At 37.8% G+C, this 17197-nt stretch overlaps 1 protein-coding gene across 3 annotated transcripts in view; it reads left to right on the top strand.

Annotated features, from left to right (window-relative positions):
• slc4a7 (solute carrier family 4 member 7) overlaps nucleotides 1–17197 on the top strand; it is a 50212-nt gene that overhangs the window by 20976 nt on the left and 12039 nt on the right. The window contains exons 2-8 of one of the 3 annotated variants that reach the window (XM_059568333.1): nucleotides 2477–2558; nucleotides 10102–10245; nucleotides 10358–10496; nucleotides 11398–11558; nucleotides 11634–11822; nucleotides 12709–13128; nucleotides 15177–15292. In XM_059568333.1, coding sequence (XP_059424316.1) covers nucleotides 2477–2558; nucleotides 10102–10245; nucleotides 10358–10496; nucleotides 11398–11558; nucleotides 11634–11822; nucleotides 12709–13128; nucleotides 15177–15292 — 1251 coding nt within the window. The remainder of the gene's footprint in view (nucleotides 1–2476; nucleotides 2559–10101; nucleotides 10246–10357; nucleotides 10497–11397; nucleotides 11559–11633; nucleotides 11823–12708; nucleotides 13129–15176; nucleotides 15293–17197) is intronic. The other 2 variants (XM_059568334.1, XM_059568332.1) reach the window with 2 other exon arrangements.

Genomic DNA, 17197 nt, shown 5'->3' with positions numbered 1-17197 from the left:
TAGTCAACGCATCTGTACGCATACGCGTCCCCGAGGTTACGCATCGTTACGCTTCGTCGTCCTAGTTTTTGATACGCGACGCGCCGATACACGCAATACTATGCGTTGTCGGTGGTGGCGACATTGGAAGTATTGTACATTAATTCAAGTATATTGTGTTTACAGAAGAAGAAGGTTTGAATACAATGGCGGGCGAAGAGGAAAAATTATGCGAACTTAACGGCCCTATCTCTGCGTTGCCTTTGTTGCCGCCGATGTAAAATCAGCAACAGAATACACTCCTTTTCAGTTGCCATTGTGATCTGAATATCACGCGACCCGACTCTACTAATATCACCCTGACTCTACTACCCCCTGTTGCGTGAGCGGTGTATTGCATACACGCATCGCCCGTGACGCTTGCGTCCACTGTTTAGACTATGAAAGGGAGCGCGTCGCTCACGTTGCTTGCTCGCGTTTCTCGCGTTGACCATGTAAGGCCCCTTACTCTCCTTCATCAGGGTGTCAATTTACAAACACACTCCGAGTTGATTTAAACAATCTATTCGTCACATGACGTAGTCACTGGAATACGTATCAAAATTAGAGAGTTAATTATAATTATAATAACTCCCAATAAATTCAAAACAACTCAAGACTCTATAAAAATATGTATTATAAAATATATATTAGCGCTGTCGAATGATTAATCGCATAAAAAAATAAAAGTATTTGTTAATAAAAGTACGTTTAGCTTAGCACCATTCATTCCTTAGGATCCAAACAGGGATGAATTTAGAAGCCACCAAACACTTCCATGTTTTCCCTATTTGTTATTTATTTTCTCACAGATCTATCTAGCTTTCTGTTAGGAGATTTGGCCTGTGTATTAACAATGGTAGGGAACTGTGGGAATTGGATTATTGTCTGGGGAACTTAAACAAATATGCAATAGAGGGACTCGGGCATAGTCCTGAGAATACCCTGGGTCACATCTGGAAAAATGTCACAAAATCACCATCTCTAATACACCAGCTCCTTCTACAGCAACCAGCTAAATGTTCTCACAGACATGCAGATTTCTCTTGGGAAATTTGGGACAACGTTGTCTGGTGCACTTTTGTGTCCCAAGAGTACTTTAGGATCTTTACTAGGATGCAAGTGGAAAATGTTTTTTTATTTAAAATGTTTTTGTAATTATGGTGCCCGTAGATTGTGGCTTGGTTCTGATAATGGAAGACGTGGAGTTAACTTTGTTTGCGCCCAATTAAAGCTTTGTTTAAAAAAAGTATTTGTATAAATGGAGTGGGTGGCATAGAGTATATACAGTAGTCTCCAAATGTCACTCGGACACCTCGGGCATAGTCCATATTTTTCAAAATTTTGAAAAATATTGTGCAGTAGATGTATTATAGACTGGAAATGGACATCTGCAGCATGCATTTAAAGTTTAGTCTAAGCCCTGTCTTAGACAAAATTATACATTATTGAAATGTCCTGTGTCCTAGACCCTCATGATGGAGCATCTATAAGCAAGGGTGTAGAAACCATTATTATTTAAGGGGGACATGTCCCCCTCACTTTATTGGAGATAATCATTATTTTTCAAAGACTCATGCCTTAATGTGTCCCCGCCGTGATTCAGATCCTGTCTCTTTGCACACAAAGACAGGTGCCAAAAGACGGCAGCTGTTAGATGATAATAGAGTTTCAAAGCACGTTTTATTTTACAGATGTGTTATTATTGGCACAGGTTAAAAAAAAAATACTAGATTTTTTTTTTTTACTTCCTGACGAAGCTTTGATGGTGACTGATGGGCATTCATCATATTTTTTATATTTAAATGTAACTGTCCAATAACTGATAAGTAGCAACCTTTTTTCAGCTTCTTGATACAATAAGTAATTGATCATTACAGTAAATCATCTTATGAAGAAATGCACAAATAAACGTTGTTTTTGTTGTTATTATTGCTATGATAATTACAAAAGCCCAAACATTCATCATTGATTTTATTTAGAATTGTTGTAATTGACTGTTATTTAATTTGCCTATTTATTTCTATAGCTAAAGTTACAGTCCAGTTACATGATGAGTTACAGTCCATTCCAAAGTTTAATATTTTAAGTTTGTTCCGATCCCTAACTGTTAATATGAGCCACAATGCCTGAACAAGAATCACTATTTATGTTTATATTTATGTGGATGTGCAGTTTGTATTTTGATTCTGATCTTCTATGTTCATGTTGGCTGAGGTAACAGTGTTGTTCCAGAGTTTTGGTACATTTGACGCAAAATGAACTCAAGTTGTTTATTCTGTGACCTGTTCCCTTCAGTTTTGTGCCCAGAAGCATATTGTCAAAAACAAAAGTCTTAAGCCCACTTATGGTATAAACTCTTGCACAATTCTCAATTATAGCCAGACGCAGGCAGCAGTAACTGTTTGTTTACTCTGGTGTGTCATAATTTCATCCTTCTTTATCTCTCTCTATTCAGGGCAATGATGAGGAAGCTGTTGTTGATCATGGGAAAACCAGCTGTACCATCAACACAAACTTTGAAAAAGAGGAACTTGAAAGTAAGTCCTTTCATTCACATAACCCCCTTCTTTATTTACCCTTTATAGTAATTTGCGTTGTTTTTTTCTTATCCTCGAGCATACCATCTGGTCTTTTGGCACATGGAGGTGTACAGTAAATGTCTACGGTGTTTTCACTCATTACTTTGGGTGTGTGTTAAAGCACAATGATTAAAACCATTCCTCCCCCTCAACCTCATTTCTCTCTCTGGCTGAGTTCATTGAGGTTTTTGACCTTAAACGTGTCTTAAACCACCCCTCCCCCATCCTCTTCCTCCTGATGGCTCACCCACGGGTCAACGCTATGTTTCCAGGTGATCCGATTCCGCTGTCAGCCTTCTTCATGTGTTCTGGAAGCTTGTGCCTCTTGGAAAGGAGGCACTTGGTGTTTGGTAACATGAGTAGGGCAAGAAATGACTCGACTCACAAGAACTCATTCAAGTGACTTGTGCATAGTGAGAGGGGACATCTGACCTACATATTACAATTATGGCATTCATAGTCTGTGAACTGATTCCCTTACTAGAATGAAAGTTGAACACACTTTAGCCAATGTAAATGGTGTATTTAATTTGGAGTAGTACTGGAGAAGTTGTCGTAGTGAAGTGTTGTTGTTGTTGTTGTTGTTGTTGAAGTAGTGGTTGACTGGTATGTACTGATTAATATGTAAATAATTCAAATTAGACAATTACTTAAATCAAACAAGCTCCTGTTAATGATACAAATCATTAAAAAATATTTAAAATTTGTAACACTGATTCTAAAAATATAATTACTGTTTTAATGTATTTAATATTATAATAATTTATATTTTATACACACACACACACACACATTTTCAGTTGCCTCTAACCAATCTGTCTCTAGACACAAGATTGTTCAGAAATCATTCTAATTTGGTGATTTGCTTCTCAAATTTGAATTACATGTTCTTCTGTCCATAATAGCCTTATTTTCATTTGTGTTCTCGTCTGGAGAAAAATGGCTACTCAGACTAAGGTCCATTAGAAGGTTTATTTTGTTTGAACACATCGTGTTTAAGGACTGATTTAAACCTCAGGTGCTGCGTCATACAGGTTTAATATAATTCTAATATGATTGTACTGAGTGAACTTGTTAAAAGTAACATGTACAGTACAGGCCCCTGCACCGGCCTCCCGCTTACTTTAATAGCATTAAGATGGATTAGACAACAGCTCAAGACCTAATTAATTAAACTGTGCCTGCTCGGGTCATGCATTCGGTCCCAACAGCATTAACTGCATGCTCTGTTCCTCACGTAAAACATTATCCTGCCCTAAACATTCTTGTTTGTCCCCTTTCACTTTCTATTTAACAGCCGATGTCATTTTAAGGGATGTCACAGGAAGCCATATGCTTTATTCAGTATGATGAAGCATATTTCACAAATGAAGTTTGTTACATTTACTGGAATAATTAATCAATGGAATCTATGAAAGGGATAGTTCACCTTAAAAATGAAAGTTCTGTAATTTCCTCACTTGTATCATTTCATGACAGCTTACTTTTTTGAAACACAAAATATTTTTTTAAACCTGATGTTTGAAGGGATAGTTCACCAAAAAAATTTGGTTTTAAAAATGTGGTAACCAAACTGTTAATGGTAGCCATTGACTTCTGTAGTATGAAATAAAATACCTACCAGTAACTGTACCAACGTTCTTCAAAATATTTTATTTTGTGTCCAACAGAAGGAAACTCACTCATAAAGGTTTTGAACTACCTTTAAGCTGCTCTTTTTCAAGTAAATAGTGACCATGGCTGTCAAGAAAGATTTCTTGATTTTCAAACCAGTGTTTTCAATGAATGATTTTAAATGTTGGTCTGTTCCTCACACAAAGCTATTGTGCTGCTTCAGAACACTAGGAATATAGTGCATGAATCCTATGGACTACTTTCATTTACCTTTTTGGAGCTTGACAGTATGGTTGTGCCGATAGACTATAGTATCGTGTATCGACGATCGTCAGAGATATCGACAATAATCAAGACGATATTAGGCTCATTTTTCTATTAATGTATTAGATTGTAATAATAATAACTATTATATTTATTTTTATTAGGCTGCTTATTATAATTCGGCTTTTAAACTGCCCAGCTATTTCACTTAATTTCACTGCCCGCAATTCACACACACACCTCGCACGCGCAGGAGGATTAGAGCATGTAGTCGGTGAAGTTGTAACGCTATGACTCGGATAATTCGTTAAATCCATGAAATGAAAGAGAGAGAAAACAACGAGTTGGTGTCCCACATATTTAATGGCTGGTATACGGCAACGCGCTCTTCTCATACATGACAGATTAACTCTTTCTTGGTGTCACAAATAAAGTAAAGACAAAATAATTAACAAGGCGGCAGAGCGAATTTAGCATCCATAGTGCATGGTTCTCACGTAGTCCTTTTCTTAAAGACTGATCACTTAACTTATAAAACACACTATGTGGTGATGACGTAGAAGAACTACGTGAGAACCACTATGGATAATAAGTTCAGTCTGCCACCTTGTTATTATTTTCATGCACACCGCACTATAATGTGATGCATGCAAAATACATAGTTTTGGCCGTTACAAAGTCTCCATCCACAAACAGACGTACATCGTCTGCAGATATAAGGTATTTCATTGCACTTTAACAAGTAATCTAAACGGCCTATATACTGTATGTGCAATATATTAAACGAGCCCTCACTGAGTTTAATGCCACAGTTATGTTAGAATGCATCTCATTCTTGTTTCTGTTGTGGTGCGTCGAGCTCGTCATGAGGCGCGCGCGGTCCGGAGCGCTGTATGACTGATGCATCAGTTCAATTCAACTTTACTCCAAATATATCAACTTACCTGTTTTAAATACTTTATATTTAAATGTTCGTTTATGCCCAATATTAGTGTTTAACTGTTGGACTTTAAATGAAATCTGCTATTGATTTTCACCGTTGACTGATTTTGCAGAACATTTAGACTGATAACTTCCCTGCGCAGATGCGGACGTGCGATATGACAGTTGCGTCCGACTATGTATGTACTAGCTGTTTTAAATACAGTATTTTTATATTTAACGTTAGTTAAATCAGTCAGTATGTTTGAAAGTAATTTTTTTTTTGATTATTGGTGACTCCATAGGCTCTCTCTCGCACACCTGCGCGGTTTAAAACACAAAATAGTTATGCTATGACAAGAACAAAGAGTCTCTCTCTTGCTCCACCCATGCTCGATAATATTGTGTATCGTCGATCTCACGGGCTGACGATATGACGATTTGAAAAATGACCATATCGCCCAACACTACTTGACAGACCTAGTCCCCTTTTACTTTTAGTGTACAGAAACATCTACTTTTTTGATCCATTTACTTTTTTTACTTTTTTTTTTTTATATATATATAATTGCTTTATGTTTTAGATCTCAGATAGGATTCTTGTTATCTTTGTTCATGCCTTTATGCTAGACACATACAACGATCTAATCGTAACATACGTATGGCCAGTTATTCAGCAACACGAGTCAGACGAGTCTGAAGATCTGAACTGAATTTGGTGAAACATTAAAGTTCTAGTCTGTGTCAGTTACTTTCATAATAAATAATAATAATAATGTTACCTGTATTTTTTGGGTATAAGTTGCATCAGTCAAAAAATACGTCATGACGAGGAAAAACACATAAGTCGCATTTATTCAGAACCAAGAGAAAACATTACCGTCTACAGCCGCGAGAGGGCGCTCTGGGGTAGGCTACAGGAGCACTGAGCAGCACAGAGCTAATTTTACTATTTTTATTTCAGAAATGTAACAATATTAATTTTTACAATTATTTATTAATGTCACACATTAGTGCCTTATGACTTAAAAGATGATAGTGGTAAATGTTACAGACATGGAACTGTTCAGTCTATTATTGATTTTTATTTCAACTTCACTTTTTTCCAAAGAGACAGAACCATTTGCACTGTATTTATCAGTGGGACAATATTCATACAATACTGCAACCTAGAAATAATTTGCAGGTCTCAGCAGCACGAATTATGTGCCCAGCTACATCTGATTCAAATATTATGCTAATTAACAGTGAGCGGTGATTTAAGACATTATTACAGTGTCACACTCGCACTGACTCTTATTCTGCCAGAAAGAATCAAAAGACCGAGCTTAAGCTGGAGCGATTCGACCAATCAGATGAAAGCAGCGTTTCAGCCCCGCCCACAAGTGCGAATGAAATATTGAAGTCATAAACCGAAATGATCAAAACATACACGGACCAACTGTCTTGTCCATGTTCTCTCACTTGAATCCTCTTCTTGAGATTTGAGTCTCTGACCTTCTGCAAGCCCCGTCGTGTTCACGCAGTGATTGACATGGCGCCAGGGGGGCGGACACGTGATCGGCTCGGAATGCATTTTCAATGTGCACATTGAATTTTGCTACATTCATTGCGGGACACTGAATGAAAATGCAATCGAAGTGTCTTGACTGTGAGTGTTAATGCATTTAAGAAAAATAGCATTTAAATGATAATTTTGCCACAGTTTTTGCTTGAACATGTTATACATATCTAATAATTTCTGTAATACATTTCCATTTTAATTTTGCAACTTATAAAGCGTTAAAATTAGTTTTCATTTTACATATTAAAACTGGTGTATGAAATGGCAAATTAAAATTATGTAATTTAATTTTCATTTTCATTTTGCACCAAACGTTGCACAAATGTATTGGAAAATGAAAATGTAAATTCAGAAATGCATTGTCATTTTACATATTGCATTGTCATTTTGCATATTACATTCCAAATTGAATATCGCTACCCATGTGCTTCCATATGACTGCACTTTGCATTTTCTGAGATTGACATGCTAAATGGCAGACTAACCCAGTTTACTCTCATTCATTTCGTTCACGACGAGATAAGCTATACCAGTTCATTTCATTCACGAACGACGTATCCGTTCATTCAGCTCGTTCACGAACGACATGTGTATCAGTTCAGTCATTTCATTCACGAACGAGATGTACTAAATCATTCAACTCGTTCACGAACGGCATGGGTACCAGTTCAGTCATTTTGTTCACGAATGATAAGATCTCTAGATCTAGATTCAGACTCATGTGAAACTCATTCATTGAAGGGCGTATTCGTTCACTACATTCAACAAATCACATACTCTGTCACATCTCATACTCAAAGGCTATTGGCTCGAGGTTGAGTAATTCTTTGACAGGATGATATGGTTGTGAACCGGTTCACCGAGCTGCGCATGCGCTGCTAATAGCGCCGCGCTGTTGTGGAGGGAGGAACTTCAGTGAACGAGAAATATGAGTCAGTGGATTGCGTGAACGAGAACGATTCGTTCACCTAAAAGATTCGTTCAAAAAGAACGATTCGTTCACGAACGACACATCACTACTAATTGCTCACGATGTGTTGCTTTATATCTGCACTGTGTCCTTCTCTGTCTAAATATGTTTTCCATGTAAACTAAAACCTGTAATTGCCATTAGTGTTTCATTTATTTAATTATGTCCTTGAAGACCTTTAACCTTGGTGTATATGGAAGTCAGCAGTGACAGATAGTGAAGATAATGCATTGCCTCTGTGTGTCTCGATGTCTTCGTGAGTTGTTGTGACTGACAAAGAGTGTACTCTGCTCTCAGCCTCCCTTGCATTCTCTGCGCAGACAAGCGGGTGAAATTGGTATATACACAGCAGGCGTTTACACAGACCACACATGAGTTCACACATGTCCCTCCCTCACACTACGAGACGGCTAAATGAAGTTAGCTTTAAATTACTTGGTGTTTTCTTTCCTTGTTCACACCGTTCTTGTGACGCAAGCAGCTTTTGCTTCCCAGAAGCCTACCTTCAACACAATAACTCAATCATGGGTGGCAGATTTAACTTTTAAGCTTTCCCTAAAGCATACCAGAGACAGTTAAGATGCTATTTCTGTGTTTGTTAAAAGCACACCGGTTTTCTCCCACACTTTGTTCACAGTGTCAGATTGGTTTACGTGGAGTTTAAGAAGGCTGCTCAGCAGAAGTTTGGAATATGTGTGTGTAAGAACACTTTTTTTACTCGACGGGTGTTGTTTTAAAAATCCCAATGTAAAACATGTCTAGATTGTCCTTGGTGGATATATCGGTACCATGTGGATTATCCATCAGTATATGAGATTTTCTTTTCAGTAGTGAACAATAAAATAATTGTGTGTGAATATTTCCCTTATTTTTAAATTTTTGGGTGTTTTCAGACCTCTACATTGTTTGCTGTTGCGAAACAGGGACTTCATTTGTTACAATGCAGAATTTTCTTCTTGGTTCAGTTCACTTTCACAAGGCATCATTGCAAAGCGTACCAAACTTTGTTCATGGAAGTCACGTGAGAAAAACTGTCCTCTTATTGGTGAGTGTTTACGTTCCTCTGCATCAGTCATCAAGATGCATTGACAAGTTTTTTTCTGCCGGCTTAATGTTGCGTTATCTGCTAGCTTTTTATAAAATCTTTCCCATCATTCTGAATTATGATGCCACTTGATTTGTTGGTCCATTGGGTCTGATTGCTTTCTTAACACAAGCAAACAACACCAGAGTCCATTTGCAATTGGGCTAAGACCAACTCGTTCAGGCAAACTTGGTCCTATTATTTTGGTGGTTCCTCAAAACCATCAAAACCAAAACCACCATTTTTTTTTCATACAGTACATTGGAAAATTATGATGCCAAAATTTGCTTGAAGTATGTAAAGTGACGTGACATGCGTGACTTCCCAACAAAGTGAAAGTTGTGACGTTTGCCAAGTATGGTAACCCATACTCAGAATTGGTGCTCTGCATTTAACCCATCCAAGTGCACACACACAGCAGTGAGAAGTGAACACACTGTGAACACACACCCGGAGCAGTGGGCAGCTATATATCCAGCGCCCGGGGATCAACTGAAGGTTCAGTGCCTTGCTCAAGGGCACTTCAGCCATGGGTACTGAGGGTGGAAGAGAGCGCTGTTCATTCACCTGCCCCAACTCATGCTAGCACCGAGACTCTAACCTGCGACTTTCGGGTTACAAGTCCAACTCTCTAACCATTAGGCCACAGCTGCCCCACTCTCTGTCATAGATTTGATAGATTTCAGTTTATTTGTGGGTTTTTTTTTTGTTTACTTATTTATTTTTTTTGTAATAAAGATATGTTAGCAATATATCCTTTTTAAACATCAAAATTAAATTATTTAGACAAAATAATGCTCTTACACACCAATAAGATAAACATGTTCTTAGTATTAGTGGATGGTGCATTTATTCGTTCAGTTTATGTCAACATCGTTTTTCTTTTTGTGCATAGAAATGTGGCTCAGATACTGGTGGTTTCCTCCTAAGATAGACAGTTCAGACAATTAATAATTCATCTTGTGTGTCTGGAACACTGTTATGTTGTATTTGATCTGTTCCTTTTCCTGTCCATAATGGACTTAAAAAGGACTTCCTCTCACATGCAGTACAGGAAAGAGTAATAAAGCCCTTCTCTTTATAGGTCACAGGGCAGTTTATGTGGGTGTACACGTACCTTTAGGAAGACAGAGCAGACGTAGGCATCGCCACCGTGGCCACAAGCACCATCGGAAAAGGAAGGACAGAGAGTCCGAGCGAGAGGATGGGAGAGAATCACCAACGTACGGTAATAACAGTCTAAAACGTCTCAATGCAACTAATTTAATCAATAATTTCCTGTTTTGGTTTGAGAATCTTGACACATTGGCTGTTTTTTTTTTTCTAACTCATGTCTGCAGACACTCCTTCACAGAGGGTCCAGTTTATCCTCGGCACTGAGGATGATGATGAGGAACATATTCCTCATGACCTCTTCACGGAGCTCGATGAGCTGTCTTTCCGTGGCGGACAGGCTTACGAGTGGAAAGAGACGGCCAGGTAAGGACAACACTGTGTGTAGGTGTTGTTTTTGTGTGTACAGGATATAGCACAAATGATTTATTAGCAGACAAAGATGGAGTGAACATCAACACTGATTTAAATAAAATTTGAATGAAGTTGTTTAATATGTCATGGAATGGTGTAATAAAAGTACAATAAAATGTAAGTATGAATAAATAAGGTGTGAAAAATTCTTTCATTAGACTTATTTGTATTGATTTGAAATATTATGTATTCAGTTATTTTGTGATTTAATACTGATTTGATGTTGCCTGTTTTATATTTTTTTTTAAGGTGTATTTCATTTAACATTAAATTAGTTTTCTCACTTTCTCTTATTGATTTGTTATTATGTTATTGTACTTTTATTTGTTAACATTCCATGGTGTATTTAATTTTAGTGTCAAATTGTTCCATAATACAGGCCATCTTGACATTATTTGCATTGACTGATTAAGCAAGTTTAGTATTTTTCAGTTATTACATTTACATTTATTTATGATTTGTTTTTGTTTTTAGCAGACGCAATGCTCTACCACTGAGCTACAGAAATGACAGCTCAGTTATAAGTATGAATAGGGTGTAAAACATTTAATATGTAAAATGCATTTAATTTCAGAATTTTTTTATTTTTTATTTAAAATGTAAAATATCAAACCATGTGGCATCTGCTAACAACATAATGCTTGACATTCTGTGAGAAGATTTTGTAGCCATTTTCACAATGACTTTAAACCAGCTGGTTTCAACTAACTTTATGTGTGATGTTTACATGTGCGTATTCCTTTCAAGGTATAGTTCTTCCTATACGCTATGGAAAACCTGACTGTTTGACCACCAGGCAGTGTCAGAATACTTGTTTTAAAACTTGGTTAACTTCGAATCCTATTTGGTGCAGGTGGTTGAAGTTCGAGGAGGATGTAGAGGATGGAGGAGAGCGCTGGAGTAAGCCCTATGTCGCCACGCTTTCCCTGCACAGCCTGTTTGAGTTACGGAGCTGCATTCTCAATGGCACAGTCATGCTGGACATGAGAGCAAACACCATTGAGGAGATAACGGGTAATGTTTGGCCGATAGATAAACCCTACAAACAAAATGAATGTCTGAAAAATGAATGTCTCTCCCTATTCCCAGACATGGTATTAGACAACATGGTGGCATCTGAGCAGCTGGATGATAGTTTGAGGGAGAAGGTGCGAGACGCTGTGCTGAAGAGACATCATCACCAGAATGAGAAGAAACTCAGTAATCGCATCCCGCTCGTACGCTCCTTCGCCGACATAGGCAAGAAACATTCAGACCCGCACTTGCTTGAGAGGAATGGTGAGAGCTTTTGCTGTGCTTGATTTTTTCTTTCTAATATTTACCTAACACTTTTGAACAAGATTCTATTAAAACCACCACTTATTGAAACTTTTTTTCCACTCAAAAACAAGAAATAAAGGAAGTAGGGGTGCACAGGGTCCTTGAGTGTGTGGCGAGCAGTTATTATTAGACATCCGACAGGAAGTATATGTGACTAGATCCGCCATTTCTTTCAGCGTATTTGACATGTGCATGGCATGTTTCATTGACTGATTTCAGGCCATCGCTGTGTGCTGTGTTGGCTGCACTTCCTGTCTTTACTCGCACCACAACATCCTTAAGAAAGAGCTGAAGTCACGGTGTTGTCATTGCGTGCCTAAGGCCTGTTTCAAATGGCACGCATGGGAAAGTTTTTAACTGATTAATCTACATTGGTTGAAACTCCGATCCCAAAATCTAGCTTGAATCACCTGGATTCCAACAGATTTACAGAATGGAAAATGCTGCATGTTCAAGTCACTGCATGTTGAACTTTCTTTAAACCAAGCAAACAATTTTAAGTATTTTTCTCCATTTTGTTTTTGATTTCATAGGAAAACGTATACATTTCTGTGAAACATGCCTTATCCAGAGTTGTTCTGTGATGGTTTACAGCAAAAAGATTAATGATCAGTGTGTGATGGTCATGTCTTTGGGTGTTGAATCATTTGACTGATTTGCACTGTCCGTTTCTTTGCAGTCTCCTCACTTCATTCTAACACTCCCAGCTCTCTCATCACAACATACTTGCTTTTTATTTTATTCATCAATGTTATTTTATTCCATCTGCAGTCTGTTTACTTTATTTTCCTCTCTTCATACTTTTCCCTCATCCTTTCCTGACCCCCTGCTCTGGTCCCATCAGGGGAGGGTCTCTCAGCCTCCCGTCTGTCCCTCCTTAGACGTACCTCCTCCACCTCCAGTCCCCCCAGATCACGCCGTCCCTCCAGAGAGTCCCGTGGTTCCCGTTCCTCCATCATTCTCAACCAGCTTCTGCCGAGTGCCAACGCATCTCTTTCCATCTCCCCCAATGCCTCCCCTTTCACCACCCCTCAAAACACCTCCCCCACCGCCCACCGTGCTTCATCTCTCCGCTCCCCAGGACCCTCTCTGCAGGGCCCCGAGCTGCTGGTGGCACGGGGATTGAGAGAGGACATTCCAGAAGTTGTGGTGTTCCCACCCGAGGAGGAGGAGAAACCACACTCACTGTTTTCAGCCACTCAGGAAGAGCAGGTGGCGCATGACCCGGGCAGGCTGGCACAGCTCTTGCCCCTACCTCAGTCAGGCAAATATCCAGCCCATCAGCATGATGTGTCACCTGCATGAAACATGTGCTCGGACTCTCACTATGTTTGTCATGAGTGTTTGAACCCAGAAAAAAAGTCACCAATTACATAATTTAAATATATATATATATACATATATATATGAAAAAAAGAAAAAAAAAGAAATGAATACTTGTTTCAACAAGGTTGCGTTGAATGCCTCAAATGTGACATTAAATACGTTTTGAATTTTACACAAAAAAAAAGAATCCTGAAAAAATCTGTTTCATTAAAAATATCATACAGCACAACTGCTTTAACACTGATGATAATAAGAAATGTTTATTGAGAAACAAATCCACATGTTAAAATGATTTCTGAAGGATCTTCAAATTACATTGAAGACAGGAGTGATTTAAATTATAATAATATTTTACAGTATTACCGTTTTTACTGCATTTTTAGTCAAATAAATGCAGCCTTGGTGAACATAAGAGACTCCTTTCAAAACTTTTACAAAATCTTTCCGACCTCAAACTTTTTTTGTTTACATTTCCTTGTAATGGTTTTAAAATAGTAACAAATATTTGGAACAAAACATATTATTTTGCAATATTTTATACATTTCATATGTAAACCTGAGATCTCTCAACAACAACTTGCTAAGCTCAGACTTCAGTAGAATAGTGTTTGTTTATGCATTAAAATGTAACCATAAAATATTTATTTACAATAATTTTTTCCATTAATTACAAAAACACAACTTTAGTTATACATTAAAAAGATTTTAATAAATAGAAAAATAACAATCTTATTATGTAACGCATGCTACTTTCAATGCAAAATCTCTCTCCTTTTTCTTTCTCAAACCTGTCTTTCACACCCTGCCCTCTGTCACCCTGAACCATTTTAAATGTCTTTTTGTCTCACTGTGTCCCCACTTGTTTTTCTTGAGTTTCACTATGACCAATCCATCAGAAGTTTTCATGAGAGCTTCCATGAGATCTTGGCTGTCGATATGAGACATTGCAACTTGGCACTGTTTTATCATTTTATCCTTCTCTGTGAATACACACAGAACACCAAGAAACATAATGTTCATATTGTGGTTCAGATATTAGTGTGTGGCTCTTTTAGACTTGACATGTAAGCATTCTGTTGCCATAATCAAGAAGTCTGGGTCTGTTAAAAGTCTTCCGAACTTAATGAGGTCACAGGTATCTACTCTAGCTATTGGAGCACATGCACACCAGAAACCAGGCCAATAAAATGAATCACCACAAATGAAGCACACTACGAAGGGTGGTAGTACCTCACAGGTGGTAATAAATGATGTCATGCTAAGGATCAGAAAGCTTCCCTTGACGCTTTAGGTCATCGGCCTCTTGAAATACATTTAATTCCAGAGGTGTAAATCGAGCCCGTTGAAATGGGAGTGGGTGATGTCATATGGCAATGCTCCATGTTGTACTTTGCCACATTCGTGTTGGCAGAGCATGCAGCTTGTGTGCTTGCAAACCTGACCAGGCTCTAGCGACTGACATTAAACAATTGCAGTGACTGATTTGTCTGTTCCATGTGTTTACAGGGAAGACCATAGAAGGAGGGACTTTTTGCTCCCTTTATTTTTAAGTTTGCTTGACGTCAAGCAGCAGGCTCAGATAGCAGCAGAACTTGTTTCCACGAAATGTCATCCCAGGCCTACACAGTTTTACAGTGCCTCTTTAAGGATAACGGGAGATGGTTTTTGATCACTGTGCTGTGTGAAGCAAAAATCCTCACCCAGAAGCCAGGAACAGTTTGTTATGCAATGGGAATTATCAAATTCTCTGAGAATATCACATCCTAAATTTTATAAAATGCAACCAACTTACAGCAAAGAGTCTATGAATTTTCACACTGCAGTGTGATGTTATCCAGAAAGCATGTGACTTACTCTGCATGTCCACACTCCAGACCACACAATGAGTGTGCAGTTAACCTTCCCTGTATATCAAAGCTTTGAGTCATAATTATACATCTAACCACTGTCTTCCTCCACAACTTTCCCCATTTCTCATCCTAACAGGTCTTCTTGCATCCCCCCAGTCGGCCCCGGGGGGCCTGGAGAACAGTAAACCCAGTGAAAGCCGTATGAACAGCGCTGGTGGCAGCAGGGAAAACAGTACTGTGGACTTCAGCAAGGTGAGCTCCCTCTACATCATGACCTATTGTAAATATTGTTGATGGTTATCACTTAAAGGAATAGTTCCACAAAAATGAAATTTGTGTCATTTTCTCATTAATTTCTCTTTCTTGGCATTGAAAGACAGTAAAGATTAGGGATCTTTAGTGAGGAGTGATGCTGGTTTTTTTTCATGCAAATAAAGTAAACAGTGACCAGGAACTGTCAAGGTACAAAAAAGAAGAAAAAGAGCATTAAATATTTTATATTACACATATAAAAATGATCTATGTGATTAAAATGATTCCTAAATGATCTTGGGATCCTACAGTACATTGCTGAGCACATGTAGATGAGGTTCATCTACCGTTCATTTAGCTCTTATAAAAGAAAACTGGCCATCACGCATGTAGCATTTCTGTATTACAGTGCTTCATAGTACATTTACCTGTATAAAACATTTATTTTAAGTTAATTTGTGCATGATTCTCCTTGTAATATAAAGCACTTTTTGGACTTTTAAGGTGAGAGGTTTTATTAGATCTGATAGATCAGAATAAAATGTTTATATGTATATATATATATATATATATATACAATGTATATATTTAGATTTTATAATAATATTTAAAAAAAAAATTATTTATAGACTTATTTATAAATAAAGAGAGAGAGAGAGGTTTTTTTTTTTCAGTTCCACAAGTTCTAAGTCTCAGAAAATGGTTAAAAACAGTGTTGAAATATTATTTTCACTGCCGTTTTGTAAACATGTCATAATGTAATTCAGGTTTTGCAAGCAAAGCAGATTGTAAAGGATAGGGTACAAATTTTAATTGGAGATTATGACTGTTTTTTGGTGCAAAGCACTAACATTGTAAGTGGATCAAATGACCAGTTTAATTACTGGCGTGAGATTGTTCTGACCAGAGAAGTCTCATGGCAAGATGGCAGGTATTTTCCAAACTCTGAACACACTCTGTGTCTGTCTGGTTGGTATCAGGACAGCCAATCCCCTTTTCACTGTAGTTGCGGATCTCTGGGAGGGGGCGGCAAAAGGCCTACTGTAAGTCTCTACACTGTTATAACTCATAACCTGTCTTCTGGTGTGTCTTCATCAAGTGTTTCATGACGTTGTGTTTGTGACTTTGGTCTTCTGTGATGTCTTGAGTGCTTAACCATGCTTTGATTATTGTATGGTGTGTTGTGATTAAATGATGTTTGAAGTCTCTTGGGAGAAGGAACAATGTTCCTTTTTCGATGTTGCAGTACTTTTACAATATTTCTAAATCTGTGTCCTTAATATGTGGTCATCAGACAGTCTTTCTTTCTGCTGTATTCTAGTGAGATGCCATCACAGGTTAGTTTCTGTTAAAACATAGTGAAGTATTGGTTTGAACAAGTTCTCACAGTTTTTTATTTTTATATGACAGGTTTGTTTTAAAATAAAACAGAAACTCTAGACATATTTTTTTTTCTCTTGTTTTCTAACGAATGTCTACCTGGTTCTGGATGAATGAAATCACTTGTAGAAGATGGACAGGGTTTTTTACTTGGTTCTATTTGATAGTTTGTTTTGAAACTGCAATTGATCCTGAACTTCAGGTGAAGTCTTATTTTGTTAGGTGTTAAGTGACGTCTTCCCACGAATCCTGATCCTGGTTAGAAAAATGTGACCTCGCTAAGTGGAAAAACATTTCTCAAGACCAAACTGGACTAGATTCTGCTGTCCTGTGGATTGTGAAATATCATTCCTCTCTCATGTGTCAGTGGTTTGGTGTGTTATGTGGTTGTGCAACTGTTGCTTTTGGTCATTGTCAATGATTTATCGTAGAATTGTTTCCCATGATTTATATTTTTTTGTGTTTTATAATTCATGTAATGATCGTTGATCATCATGCTAAACTGGCTTAACCTGAGTTTGGCAG

Source organism: Carassius carassius, chromosome 15 (assembly GCF_963082965.1).
Source record: "Carassius carassius chromosome 15, fCarCar2.1, whole genome shotgun sequence".
Classification (NCBI taxonomy): domain Eukaryota; kingdom Metazoa; phylum Chordata; class Actinopteri; order Cypriniformes; family Cyprinidae; genus Carassius; species Carassius carassius.
Note: the sequence above shows the minus strand (reverse complement) of the source record. Positions and strands in the feature narration are given on the sequence as shown.